This window comes from Otolemur garnettii, unplaced genomic scaffold (assembly GCF_000181295.1).
Source record: "Otolemur garnettii isolate 467f Iridium unplaced genomic scaffold, OtoGar3 scaffold00002, whole genome shotgun sequence".
Lineage (NCBI taxonomy): Eukaryota > Metazoa > Chordata > Mammalia > Primates > Galagidae > Otolemur > Otolemur garnettii.
The window spans coordinates 53634300-53647157 of record NW_003852397.1 but is presented as its reverse complement, the minus strand read 5'-3'; the positions used below and the strand labels follow the sequence as shown (position 1 = coordinate 53647157).

General features: G+C 40.4%; 1 protein-coding gene across 1 annotated transcript in view; it reads left to right on the top strand.

Annotated features, from left to right (window-relative positions):
- Window positions 1-3905: 3905 nt before the first annotated feature.
- The window catches only part of TRANK1 (tetratricopeptide repeat and ankyrin repeat containing 1), a 102228-nt gene continuing 93275 nt past the window's right edge, over window positions 3906-12858 (top strand). Inside the window, exons 1-3 of the mRNA XM_023513146.1 lie at window positions 3906-4154; window positions 8096-8222; window positions 11215-11365. Of these exons, the coding sequence (XP_023368914.1) occupies window positions 4024-4154; window positions 8096-8222; window positions 11215-11365 (409 nt within the window). The 5' untranslated portion in view covers window positions 3906-4023. The remainder of the gene's footprint in view (window positions 4155-8095; window positions 8223-11214; window positions 11366-12858) is intronic.

Sequence of the window (12858 nt, the reverse complement as noted above, 5' to 3'; positions counted from 1 at the left end):
GTTTTGGGCTTGCTTATTTCAAAATCTGCTTGGTACTTTTTTTTTTTTTTTTTTTTTTTTTGAGACAGAGCCTCAAGCTGTCCCCCTGGGTAGAGTGCTGTGGCATCCCAGCTCACAGCAACCTCCAACTCCCGGGCTCAAGCGAGTCTCCTGCCTCCGCCTCCCAAGTAGCTGGGACCACAGGCACCCGCCACAACGCCCGGCTATTTTTTGGTTGCAGCCGTCATTGTTGTTTGGCAGGTCTGGGCTGGGGATTCGAACCCGCCACCTTAGGTATACGTGGCTGGCGCCTTAGCCGGTTGAGCCATAGGCGCCGAGCCACTTTTATGTTTTTCTTACATCTGCTTCATCAGGTGTAGCTCGGCAGCCTGTGAACACTGCCCAGCAGCGGGACGTTGAATCTCATAAGGACATAGTGAGAATGACTGGAAGTAGCTGGTGTGGTAGTTCATGCCTATAACCCAGCACTTTGGGAGAATGATGTAGGTGGATTGCTTGAGCTCAGGAGTTTAAGATCAGCCTGATCAAGAGTGAGATCCCATGTCAATTAAAAAAAGATGACTATGTTGGCCAATTGGATGAAAGTATTTCAAATTGTATATGGAAACAACACACTATATCCCATGATAGAATTAATGTGCACAAATATGATCTAATAAAAAAAATTTAAATTATCTTTTGATGAAAGAAATGGATTTTGGATCCATGAATTTCCTATGCGTGGATCTTCTTTCGATGGAAAATAAAATTCAAAACATTCTAAAAAAAAAAAGAACATCTAGCTGGGTGTTGTGGTAGGTGCCTATAGTCCCAGCTACTTGGAAGGCTAAGGCAAGAGGATCACTTGAGCCCAGGAGTTTAAGGTGCTGTAAGCAATGATGACTCTTTCGCAGGCACTCTAGCCTGGCCAACAGAGTGAGAGTCTGTCAAGAAAGAAAGAGAGAAAGAAAGAAAGAAAGAAAAATAGATAGAAAGAAAGACAGAAAGACAGAAAGAAAGGAAACAAAGGAAAGAAAGGGAAAGAAAAGAAAGAAAAAAAGAAAGAAAAGAAAGAAAAGGAAGAAAAGAAAGAAAGGAAAATGACTGAAAGCCAATGGTGCAGTTGTGCAGCTGTCTTTATGTATCTTTTGCACCATTAAAAAAACTAAAAGTGTGGGGCAGAGGGTGCTCAGTTTCAGGCAAAATATCACACAACAATGTGATACTTAACGGGGTGCTGATCTTTTAGCCTCTGTCTTGGCCCTTCAAAGTATAGTTTAGCTCTTAAAGTGAGGCAACATAGGTTGAAATTCTTACATTACCAATTTCTGTGTTACCATGGCAAGTAGCTTAACCTGTCTTTGCCTCAGTTTCCCCACATGTAAAATAGGACCCAGTTCTGCCTATCTCATGGGACTTCTTGTAAGAATGAAAAGATGCAATGATATAAATTTTATGAAGTGGGTATTTAGTACATACTAGCTGTGAAGGGTATTGTTAACTATGGTGAATTATTACCACTTGTATTTAATAATTTGATCATATAAATAGACCACTAGTTTTGTGTGTATATGTGTTTTTTTTTTTGTTGTTGAGACAGAGCCTCAAGCTGTCCCCCTGGGTAGAGTGCCGTGGCATTACAGCTCACAGCAACCTCCAACTCCTGGGCTCAAGTGAGTCTCCTGCCTCCGCCTCCCAAGTAGCTGGAACCACAGGTGCCCACAACAACGCCTGGCTATTTTTTTTTGGTTGCAGCGTCATTGTTTGGCGGGTCCGGGCTGGGTATTCGAACCCGCCACCTTAGGTGTACGTGGCTGGCGCCTTAGCCGGTTGAGCTATAGGCGCTGAGCCTGTATATGTGTTTTAAAGGGACCAAATAACCAAGCCATCTGTATTCTGGGGTAGCGACATTTATAAAGCAATCTTTGCTACACTGAGAATGTAACTCAGTGAATCCTATAAGGAAGGAAAAAGCCTTTCAATGTGGTCAGAATTCCTTTTTGATGTGATTGTACCAAGAAGTAAAAACAATAAGTGGGTGAATATGTTCAGTGTTGTCCCATATAAGATTAAGAGCTGACGTAATGTTTCCAGGAGAGTATGAAAAAATTACTCTGAAGTGAATAGTTTTTATTGTATTTGTAAATACAGTGGGGACATTTTGTGTTTGAATTCTATTAAACCCTTAGTGAGTCTCAGTATAATAACATTTATAGCCCAATTAATAAGGCAGTACATTGTAGAGTGATTGGAAGTTCAGAAAAACATAAGAATGAAAATTAAAGCCCTGCCTAATCTCAGTGATATGGCATATTTTCAATATATTTTAAGTATTTAAAACTTGATTTGGGATTATATGCCTTTTCATCTCAACAGTAGCCTGTATTTTTAATTTACTAACTTACTATATTATAAATTAGAAATTATTTGGTGTTCTTTTGTGAATTATGTGTTTTAGTTAGAGTATTGCAATTGAAAAGGCTGTTTATCAAGGGAGATATTAACTCGCTTTCAGTTGTTATAGTAGTTTTCTTGTTCTTGTGTAATCATGACCAGTTTAAGAAATAGTTATTGGACAAATGACTGACAATATTTGGAACAGAAACGTATCTTTATTCCTTGGTGCATCAATTTTTTTCTTTTTTTTATCTTCTATTCAAGTCATCTCTGTATAAAGAAATGTGATATAATTTAGAGATTGTTGAATGAAAAGTGTAACAAGGATTTTGCATTTTGACTTGAGTCATGTGTCTGATTCTGATAAAGCTCTACTGAAGGATTGCAGCACAGTTCGTATACCCTAGTCTCAAGAAGCCAAATGTGTTTAAAATAAACAACCATTTATACCTGCTTGGTTCTAATCCACCATCATCCCCCTTTGCTCTCCCAACCAAGACTTTAAATGTTAAAATAGTAAGAATTATTGTTTATCCAAGAATTATGTTGGTCAACAAAAACACTCAGTAGATTTTATGACCTCATAGGTACATCTGAATTGTCCACACATTTAAGACCCTCCCCATCAATTCACCTTTCCCACTGCCATCCTAAGAGGATAAGTTCTAAGGGACAACTCTTCTGACTCCCATGTTTTCCCTGTCTCCTTGGTGGTTGCTTCTTAAGGCTCTCCTGTGTGCTCTCCTTTCCTTCTTTTTCACCAAACTTACTGAGGCCTGGCACATAGTCTGAGCTGCCAGGCATTTCTCTCCAACTACCCAGGCTACACCAGAGAAAATCAGTAATATCCATCTTCTCTGGGGGTGGCATTCAAATTACCACGTATTTAGGTGCCCCTTATGTGCTAGGCCATAAAGCTACAAAAATGAAAAAATAAGGGTTATGACCTGAAAGTGGCAAGTGCCCTTGGGGAATTCTGACAAGTAGTCAGGCATAGCAGTCTCAGGGACAAATAACTCCAAGCCTTATTTTGTAGTTTTTTTTAAGAAGGGAGGGTGCCAGGAGATATCAAGGCCTTCAGAACTGTACCTACCCCTTCATCACATCATCTAAGAGAGTAAGGAAGGACTGTCAACTGAGTGCCAGTAGGGTGATGTGGTACAGTGGAAGAAGAAACTTGGAATTGGTCCAGTCTAGGGTTAGAACTGGGAAATACCAAGCAAGTGACTAGTGTGAACATCTCTGAGCCTCACTTTCCTCATCTAAACAGTGGGGACAGTGCCTTCTTGTGGTCTGTGCTGATGGGTCACTCAGAGAGTAATAATAGTGCCCCTTACAAAAATAGTGCTCACTACCTGCCCAGTCTATGTTGTCTTATGCATAGAAGAGGCCTTCTCCAGATTATTAAAACCAAATTAGTGGAATCTTTTGGCTGCCTGAGGGCAGAAAAGAATTGAGAAAGAAATGGTAATGTCCAACACTCTGTCAGGTTCACTGGCGGTGAGAGTTGTTGCTGGGTTGTGCCCTCTAAGGTGGGTGGAGCCAGAATGAACAAATTCCTTGTCCAGATTCTCAGCACTGCAGATGTGAGGGTGAACATGTCCTGGATATGACTGGCGGCAAGCCTTTCCTCCGTCTCCTCACAGGATGGACCTGACAGCTTATGCTGAGCTGTTGAAAGAATCTGGCAACCAGGTTCTTAAGAATGGGAACTTCTCTTTGGCCATCAGAAAGTATGATGAAGCCATCCAGATTCTCCTGCAGTTATACCAGTGGGGGTAAGTGTTTGGATTTCCACCCCCACCTTTTCTGTTTTACGTAAAGGGGGATTCTATTGCTTATATGCTTTTGTTTTCTTCTCATTTCTTGTCACACCACTTAGTTTTTGTTTTCTTTCTCTCTCACTTCCTGTTTGTCTTCTCTGCTCCTCAGCTCACAGACTGAACGGAGATTGTTAGTGTAATAAGGGAAATAGAAAGTGAAACACAGGGGACTGTTGATAAACAGAGCAGAATTTCGTCTTTTGGCTGGCTGAGGAGTCAGAGTTCTTAGGATAGCTAAAGTTCCCAAATCCCCTCATTCATCTTCTTAATCATTCCTGCCATTTACTCCCTGGCCTCAGTGCCTACCACTGGGGCACTGAGGCTCACTTTCTCCTTTCCTTACCCTTTAGCTTCTAGCAGACCTGTGCACTAAAAATTGAGGACCCCAAAGAGCTTTTGTTTATATAGGCTGTAGCTATCAAATCAGTCTATATGAGAACTTGAGACTGAGAAAAAATGAAAAATATGTATTTATTAATTCATTAAAAATACCAAGAAACTCATTACCTGTTATATTTTCATAAAAATTATATTTTTCAAAACAAAAAATTTAGTAAGAAGAGTGGCATGTTTTTGCAAGTCTTCTTAATATCTGTATCAATAGAAGGTGGCTGGGTTTTTAAGTCTGCTTCTGCATTCAGTCTGTTGGCCATATCAACATCATGTAGCTTCTGGAAAACTCCCTGTATACATGTGACAGAATGAGGGTGGAAAAATTATATAATATCTTAGTATTATTGTTGTATTAGTTTCCTATTGCCACTGTAACAAATTACCGTGAATTTAGTGGCTTAAAACAATATAAATTTATTCTCTTACAGTTCTGGAGGTCAGAAGTTCTAAGTGAGTCTTATAAGTCTATAATAAAATCAAGGTGTTAGCAAGAGCTGGTTCTTTGTGGAGGCTCTGAGGGGAGAATCCATTTCTCTGCCTTTTTCTTAATCATCCATTCCATTTTCTTTCTAGCCACAGTGCAAGCCACCTGGGCACTAAGGTGGTATGTATTGCTGATGGCTTCCTCTATTCTTTGGGTTACAGCCCCTTTCTCCATCTTGAGAGGCCAGTGTTCCAATCTTTGCTTCTGCCATCTCATCACTGTTACCTCTGTTTTAGTGGTGTTGTCCTCTGTCTAATTATGTAAGGACTCTTGTAATTGTGTCATAATCTAGGATAATCTTTTCTCTTTAAGATCACATCTCCACATCTTTTGATAATCACAAATTGCCTAATGGTAACATTATTTAAGGGGCGTTATTCAGTCTACCATGGCTGTGAAAATCTTTTGAACTTGTGGACCATCTGAAATGGTCTTGAGGACCCCCAGTGGTTCTGAGATCATCCTTTGGGAACACCTGTAGTAGAAGGAGCAGAGTTTGGCACCTATGGAGTGCACACAGACTAAACTTGTACAGAGAAATGGCATCAGAGTAATTACTGAAACATGACTCCCACTTCCGCCCCCGGTCCCCATCACCTTCGTATCTACTACATCAGTGTTTTGTAACCTTTTGTATCTCATGACACACTCGAGCCTATAGTTAAACTTTCTTTTTTTTTTTTTTTGAGACAGAGCCTCAAGCTGTCCCCCTGGGTAGAGTGCCGTGGCATTACAGCTCACAGCAACCTCCAACTCCTGGGCTCAAGCGAGTCTCCTGCCTCTGCCTCCCAAGTAGCTGGGACCACAGGCGCCCGCCACAACACCCGGCTATTTTTTGGTTGCAGCCGTCATTGTTGTTTGGCAGGTCCGGGCTGGGGATTTGAACCCGCCACCTTAGGTGTACGTGGCTGGCGCCTTAGCCAGTTGAGCTATAGGCGCCGAGCCAATATAGTTAAACTTTCATGGCATACTTAAATTATGTTGATCCAAACAAAAAAAAAAGAGTTAAAAAAAAAGAATATACTTACTGTGCTTTGAATTTCTTTCAAAATAATTAATGATCTTTTAAAATTATCACGGCACACCGGTTGCAAATCACTGGTCTGTACTGTAATTGAATTTGCATGGAGAGCAATTGGCTTATGCCTATTGTTTCTGTTGTTCTGTTTTACCCTGGTATCTATCAGAATCATGTTAGGGCTGGGTCTATAGCTCCTCATTCAGGGCAGAACATTGAATTTCCTAGAAAGATGTAGTGTTGTATAGTGGTTATGGGTGTAGACTGACCCCACTCTGTGGGGTCTCAAATCTCAGCTCCATCACTTACTTCCTGTGTGACCACTAATGGGACTTACAGACTTTTACATGTTACCTTTCACAGGGCCTTCCTGACACTGTTTTCTTTGCTCATCACTTGCTTCTTGCCTTCCTGCCACTGCCAGCTAATATAGGGATCTGGGTGTATGTGATTTGCTGAGTAAGTACTCTCAGGAGAAGGCGACTGAGGGAGGCAGGATGGGGCAAGCGAAGGCTCGAAGCAGGGATGGTGTCTAAACTGGGGTCAGATTTGGTCTGATCCCACGTGGAGTTCTGGAGCAGAAATCGTACTGCAGAGCTGGCTAACCTTTTGTTTCTCACGGTGATCACGGGGAGTAGGCTGTCTGGCCCTTAGGGGTTATTCTAGGGAGTGGTATGCTCCCTAGCATATACTGGTATGCTCGGGCTGTCATAACAAAATACTATGGTTGGTGTGGCTTAACCAACAGGATTTTATTTCTCACAGTTCTGAAGGCTGGGAAGTTCAAGATTAAGGTGCTATCCTGAGGCCCCTCTTTCCTTATAGATGGTTGTCTCCTCACAGTGTCCTGACATAATGGGGAGAGAATGAAAACAGATGCGGAGAGAAAGAGAAAGAGTGCACAAGCTATCTAGTGTCTTGCCTTATAAGAGTAGTAATCCCACCATGAGGGGCCTACCCTAATGACCTCATATAAACATAGCTACTTCCCAAAGCCTCCGTCTCCAGATACTATGGGTTCAACTTAAGAATTTTGAGAAGAGACATAATTCAGTCCATAACATGGATATTACTTCCTGCAGAGAGGGCAGCTCTCATTAGGCTGAGGATAAGTTTCTGGAGAATTGGGTACTGAGAGCCTCTACCTATAGCCAGCAGTCAATGTGGCTGTACAGTGTTTCCTATACTAGCAGTCTGGCTCCCAACTACCTGCTGCCTAACCCACTGCCTCTTGTGCTTGTCTGGAGCCTCATCCCTTCACTGAGAGGGAATAATGACTGTGAAAGAATTAGACACAGAAAGCATTGAGGGTGGGGACAGTGATAGAGGTGAGTTTTACTTTGTTTAATTTTTGTGCTTATCTGTATTACCTAACTTTTCTACAGGATTTGTATTATTTTACCAATTAAAATATTAAATTACAAAAACCTTATTTTTCTCCCTCACGTCTTACATTCCAGCGGCACCTGGGTTTCTCTTGACATATTGTGATTTGTTTTGCATTTTCCTTCTTCTTCCAACCTGGTTGTAGTATTAGAGATGGTGTGATCACATGTTCTGAAAAGACCTTCCTGTGATATGCTCTGAGTTCATTCTGCATTAACATGCATGTAGAGTTCATATGGTGTCTGGACTCTGTAAAGTCTCAGTGAGAATTCCATCCTTAAGGATCAGTCACCATTTTCTCAGCGTCTTATCCAGTGGTCTCAAAAAATAAAAAGATCAGTGGAAATTGGTGAGGGATGGAACCAAGGTGTTGAGAACCTTTATCATTAAAAGGCGACAGCAGATTAGGGAGTGAGGAAGGACAGATTTGTACATTTTAAATGCTCCAGGCTTTCTAAGGGCCTATGAGACTGGTCTGACAAGCATAAATGAAACATTTCTTTCAGAAAACCCCTTCCTGAAGGCAGAAGCCAGCACTAGAACAGTGGCCTTCAAGGATTTTCTGTATTTGTGGAATGATTGCTTTATAGACCACTGCTTTGTTCTTTTTCAAAGGGTTCCCCCGAGGGACTTGGCTGTGCTGCTGTGCAACAAATCCAATGCGTTTTACAGCCTTGGGAAGTGGAATGAGGCATTTGTTGCTGCCAAAGAATGTCTCCAGTGGGACCCAACTTATGTGAAGGTATGGGGGAGTGAGTGAGGCTATGGGGGGCAAGTGAAGGTATGGGGGGGTGAATGAGGGCATGGAGGATGGCAGCTGGGGCTGCTGCTTTCTCTTTCTTAACCTGACTCTACCTTCTTTTTAAATAGAAATGGTAGGAGTGCTTCTAGTTTAACTCTCTTTAAAGACTGATACTCATAGGGAATGTGAACATTATCTTGAGAAGAGAAAACTATGCCAGCCAAGAGTTTAAATGCACTTATAGGTGACAGGGGAGTTTGACTTCTTAGTGAGTGGAGTACAGTGGACATCACAGAGGAACTTGTTTTGACTAATGTAGTCATACCATACATCATTATCTGTTCATGTTCTTTGCTGTTTGCAAGTTTCATTTTGGCAAAGCTTTATTTCAAATGCAAGATGTGAGGACAGCATGATGCAGATCCTTCAGAAGTATTTCTTACAGTAGAAATCATTCCTTTGGACGGATAAGGGAAGTTTGGGAGGTCAGTAAGACCCTATTAACAGGTTGATAAATGATCATTTGGTTGTCTTTTCAGTTAAAATGCCCAGAGTGCCACTCTTCAAGGCAATTTCACTGTTCTTGGTGCATCAAGGCTGCAGACAAAGGAGTGAAAGACATCATCCCAACCCCTGCGTAATTCACATTCAAACTGGGGAGAGGACTAGCATTAAAATCAGAGGCCTTAGATTTAATAGCAGTTCTGGAGCTGGCTGAAGAAGCATACGTAAAATTAAGTGTCAGATTAGTGGTATAGACAATTTATAGAGAGGCTCCACAGTAAAATGGCAAAAACACAGGCCTTTCTGTCTCATGCATTGCTGTGTACTGATTTCAACACTTTGGAAGAACTTACTTTTCTCTCTTTAAACCATAATTTACTTAACTGTAAAGTGAAGTAATGTCTATGCATTAGAGTTGCTTTGAGGGTTAAAGAAACATTAAAGTTGTTGGCACTCACTCAGTGAACACGAGTTCTTATTATATGTGTATCTTTGGTGGTCTGTGTTTCATGCATGACTGCTAGAAACAGAATAGAAGGGAGTGGGGGATGTTTGACCTATAGATCACTCCAACTCTGAGAGAGGGGTTTGGATATTTTACATTATAAGTAGGTATTGATCCTTAAGCCTCTTTTCTTGAAGGATGAATAATTTGGAAATTACTGACTAGTTTTAAAAATGAGAGTACATTCCTGATAATTATTCTCAAAGGCAGTTTAGGACTTTCCCATCTTCTAACTGGTATAGGATGGGAGTAGTTGGGTTTTGCTTAGATCCCTGAGGTGGAGGCTGCGGCTGTGGCCCCAGAGGCTGATGGGGTCCTGGGTGATTATTCCTGGATTCTTATTTGAGTGGCTCAACCTACAGTAGCCCCTGACAGCACAGCTATCTGGGTCCTTACTCCATTCTTGCCTAGAGCTCTTGAGTGTCTCTCTTTATCTCTGCTTTCTTCCCCAATAGTCATTGTCCTCTGTAGTCTCTAGGGAAGGAAAAAATTTTTCCCCTTCTACTCTCTTTTGGTTTAGTGTTTGTGGCCCTGCAAATTAGACTGTCAAGAGGCTGATTAACAGGAGAAAAGCACAAGAATTTTATTTGATGTTAATTTTTATGTGACATGGGAATCTTCCTAGAAAAGAAGTGAAGACCCCAAAGAAGTGGATAGGCCTGAGAAGCTTATATATAATTTTAAACAAAGAGTGATAAATTGTGGAGATGACAGGACAAAGAGTTTTTAATGCTTCTAGGAGCTACAAACTGTGGGAAGGTGTGTGCGTGTGTGTATGAGAAACTAATTGAAGATAAGTTCTATCTTAGCAAGGTTTGTGTAGGCCCATTTTGGTGCTGATGTTCTGTCTTCTTTATGGCCATAAAACTTCCCTAGGAGAAGGGATTTCTGGCAATTCTCATTTCATAGGAGTTTCTCCCTTTAGTCAGTTAAGTGGAGCACTGGGACAGTTTCATTTTTATATCTGTTGAATCTCAAATGTCTTCAGGTCAAAATAATCCTTATGCCAGACTGGCATCTTTGGGGATGATGTATTCTGATTCCCTTCACTACCTTCAAAAACAAAAACAAAAACAAAAACAAAAAAAGAAAGAAACTTCAGTTTGAAGAAGGCAGAGAAATGGAAGGTTCTGTATGAGCTTGGCTTGCTTGCTTGGTTGGAAAAACAAAAGAGAACACTTTTTCTTTCCTTTTTATAATTATCTGAGGTCTTTAGTCTTTCAAATGAAGGTTAAAACAAGTTTTAAACTTCAACATGTTTTAAAACAAGTCAATAAATAATCAGAGATTTGGTGCTATGTGGAATTTTTAAATGCTTGCTTGCTTTTTTATGAACCAGTTAGTGAACACTTAGAAAATTGTTTTGGTATAGATCCTTTATGCTGTTTCAGATGATCAAAGTGGGGAAGGGAATATTATTTTCTTTCTATTCAAGAGTCCTTTTTACAGAAATCAAAATATTTTCCCTGGCTCTCTGGTATATCTTGCTGAAGATGTAGAGCTCAGTAAATCTCAATGCTTGTCATTATACTTTTCCCCCCACTTACATACCCAGTGGAAATTGTGTTTACTTTGAAAGGAGCAGGAAACAACTTCTGTGTTTATATGACAATCTCATTCTTTTCCTGAACACTAGTTATAGGATTTTTTCATTCTTCTGTTCTGGCTAAGGCTGTGATTTGAGGTATGAATAAATGAACCACACATATAAATGGAAATAGGCTTAACTTTCCTGTTTGTGTTGTATGTTAGATAGTGTGTAAGTCATGGATTTGAAAGGGATTATTTTCTTAACAGTTTAAAAGATGACAGGAAAAATGTGGTATGGAATATAATGTAGAAACCCTATATCCAGTGTTTGTTAGAAGTCCATGTTTACATGGAATTAAGACTTCTGGAGTTAGATTTCCCCATGTTTCCTTCCAGCAGCAGGTACGAAGAGTTGTAGTACATTACTGTTTTGCTTTTTTTTTCATATTCCAGGGATACTACCGAGCTGGTTATTCCTTGCTGAGGTTGCTTCAGCCTTATGAAGCTGCTCGCATGTTCTTTGAGGGTCTGCGACTTCTGCAGAACAGTCAGGATCAGACACAGGTTGCTGATTTTCTTGTTGGAGTCTTCACCACTATTAGTGGTAAGTTGGAATTGGGGTACTTGTTATTTTATTTGAATAGTTCCTGAGGACTCAAGCTTCTGGGAAGATAATTTCTTTGTGGGTGATTTATGTAGCTTGAATGAAACTGGTTTGCATATTAGCATTTTGAAAGCTTTGGTAGTTAATGCCTTTGTAAAAACAAAGTCTTTTTGCACAAATGACTTAAAGCTTTGGGAGCTTTGTTTCAGATCCTTTAAGTGGTCTGTGTTGCTATTCATAGAGATTTCCTTATTCTTTTTTTTTTTAATTAAATCACAGGTATGTACATTGATATAATCATGGGGTACAATGTGCTGGTTTTATATACAATTTGAAATATTTTCATCAAACTGGTTAACATAGCCTTCATGGCATTTTCTTAGTTATTGTGTTAAGACATTTATATTCTACATTTAGTAAATTTCACGTGTACCCTTGTAAGATGCACCATAGTGTGGTCCTACCAATCACTCTCCCTCCACCCATCCTGCTCCCTCTCCTCCCCTTTCTTTCCCCTTTCCCCTTCTTCTTGGTCTATAATTGGGTTATAGCTTTCATATGAAAGCTATAAATTGGTTTCATGGTAGGGCTGAGTACATTGGCTGAGTACTTTTTCTTCCATTCTTGAGATACTTTGCTAAGAAGAATATGTTCCAGCTCCATCCATGTAAACATGAAAGAGGTAAAGTCTCCATCTTTCTTTAAGGCTGCGTAATATTCCATGGTTCCTTATTTATTCTTGTAACTATCTATGTGACTTTTGCTTTTTCCTGTGATTTTCACATGTGTTTCTCTAATATGTTGAGAAAATATTCTGTTTACTATGAAAATAACTTGAAAGGTCTGACAGAGGATCCTGTGAAAGCTGATAATGGGTGCTCAGCATCATGGTGTGATGCATACTGCCCTGCACAGCATCAGCAGAGGACTCTCATGCTCAGCTAGGAGGAAGGGAAACCTTTTGCATTGCTGTATTAGATTACTAGTCCAATGACCTGGCCCATGAGATGGCTTTGTCAGTGGCTTTGTCAGTGGCCAGAAACCTATAATGCACAATGTAATATGAGCCTTGTGAGGGTGCAGTATAAACTTCTGCCAATAACCAATCTGCTGTCTTCAAATATTGTATTTGATCAAATTTAAGTGGAGCTGATTTAAGCTATGCTATTTGTTTATCTTCTGCCTGTAAGAGACGACCCCATTTTTAAGATATGGCCCAATTTCAGAGATGTTAGATTGTGAAAAACGGGATATGTTAGCATAGCTGAGAAACTGTCTTATCTTTCAAATGTGGGGCAGTTACTGCTGACAACTGATCATCTGTTACTGATTCAGCTGTTTCCATTGGTATTGTGGGAAAGCAACTTCTGTGGTCTGTGAATGTAGTCCCACAGATTTTGACAAGTTTGGCACAGAGAGGGTTTAGAATAGTAGCAGAAAGTGGGAAAAGATTAGAGGCAGGCATACCCATCACCCCCTAGACAGAGAAGCAG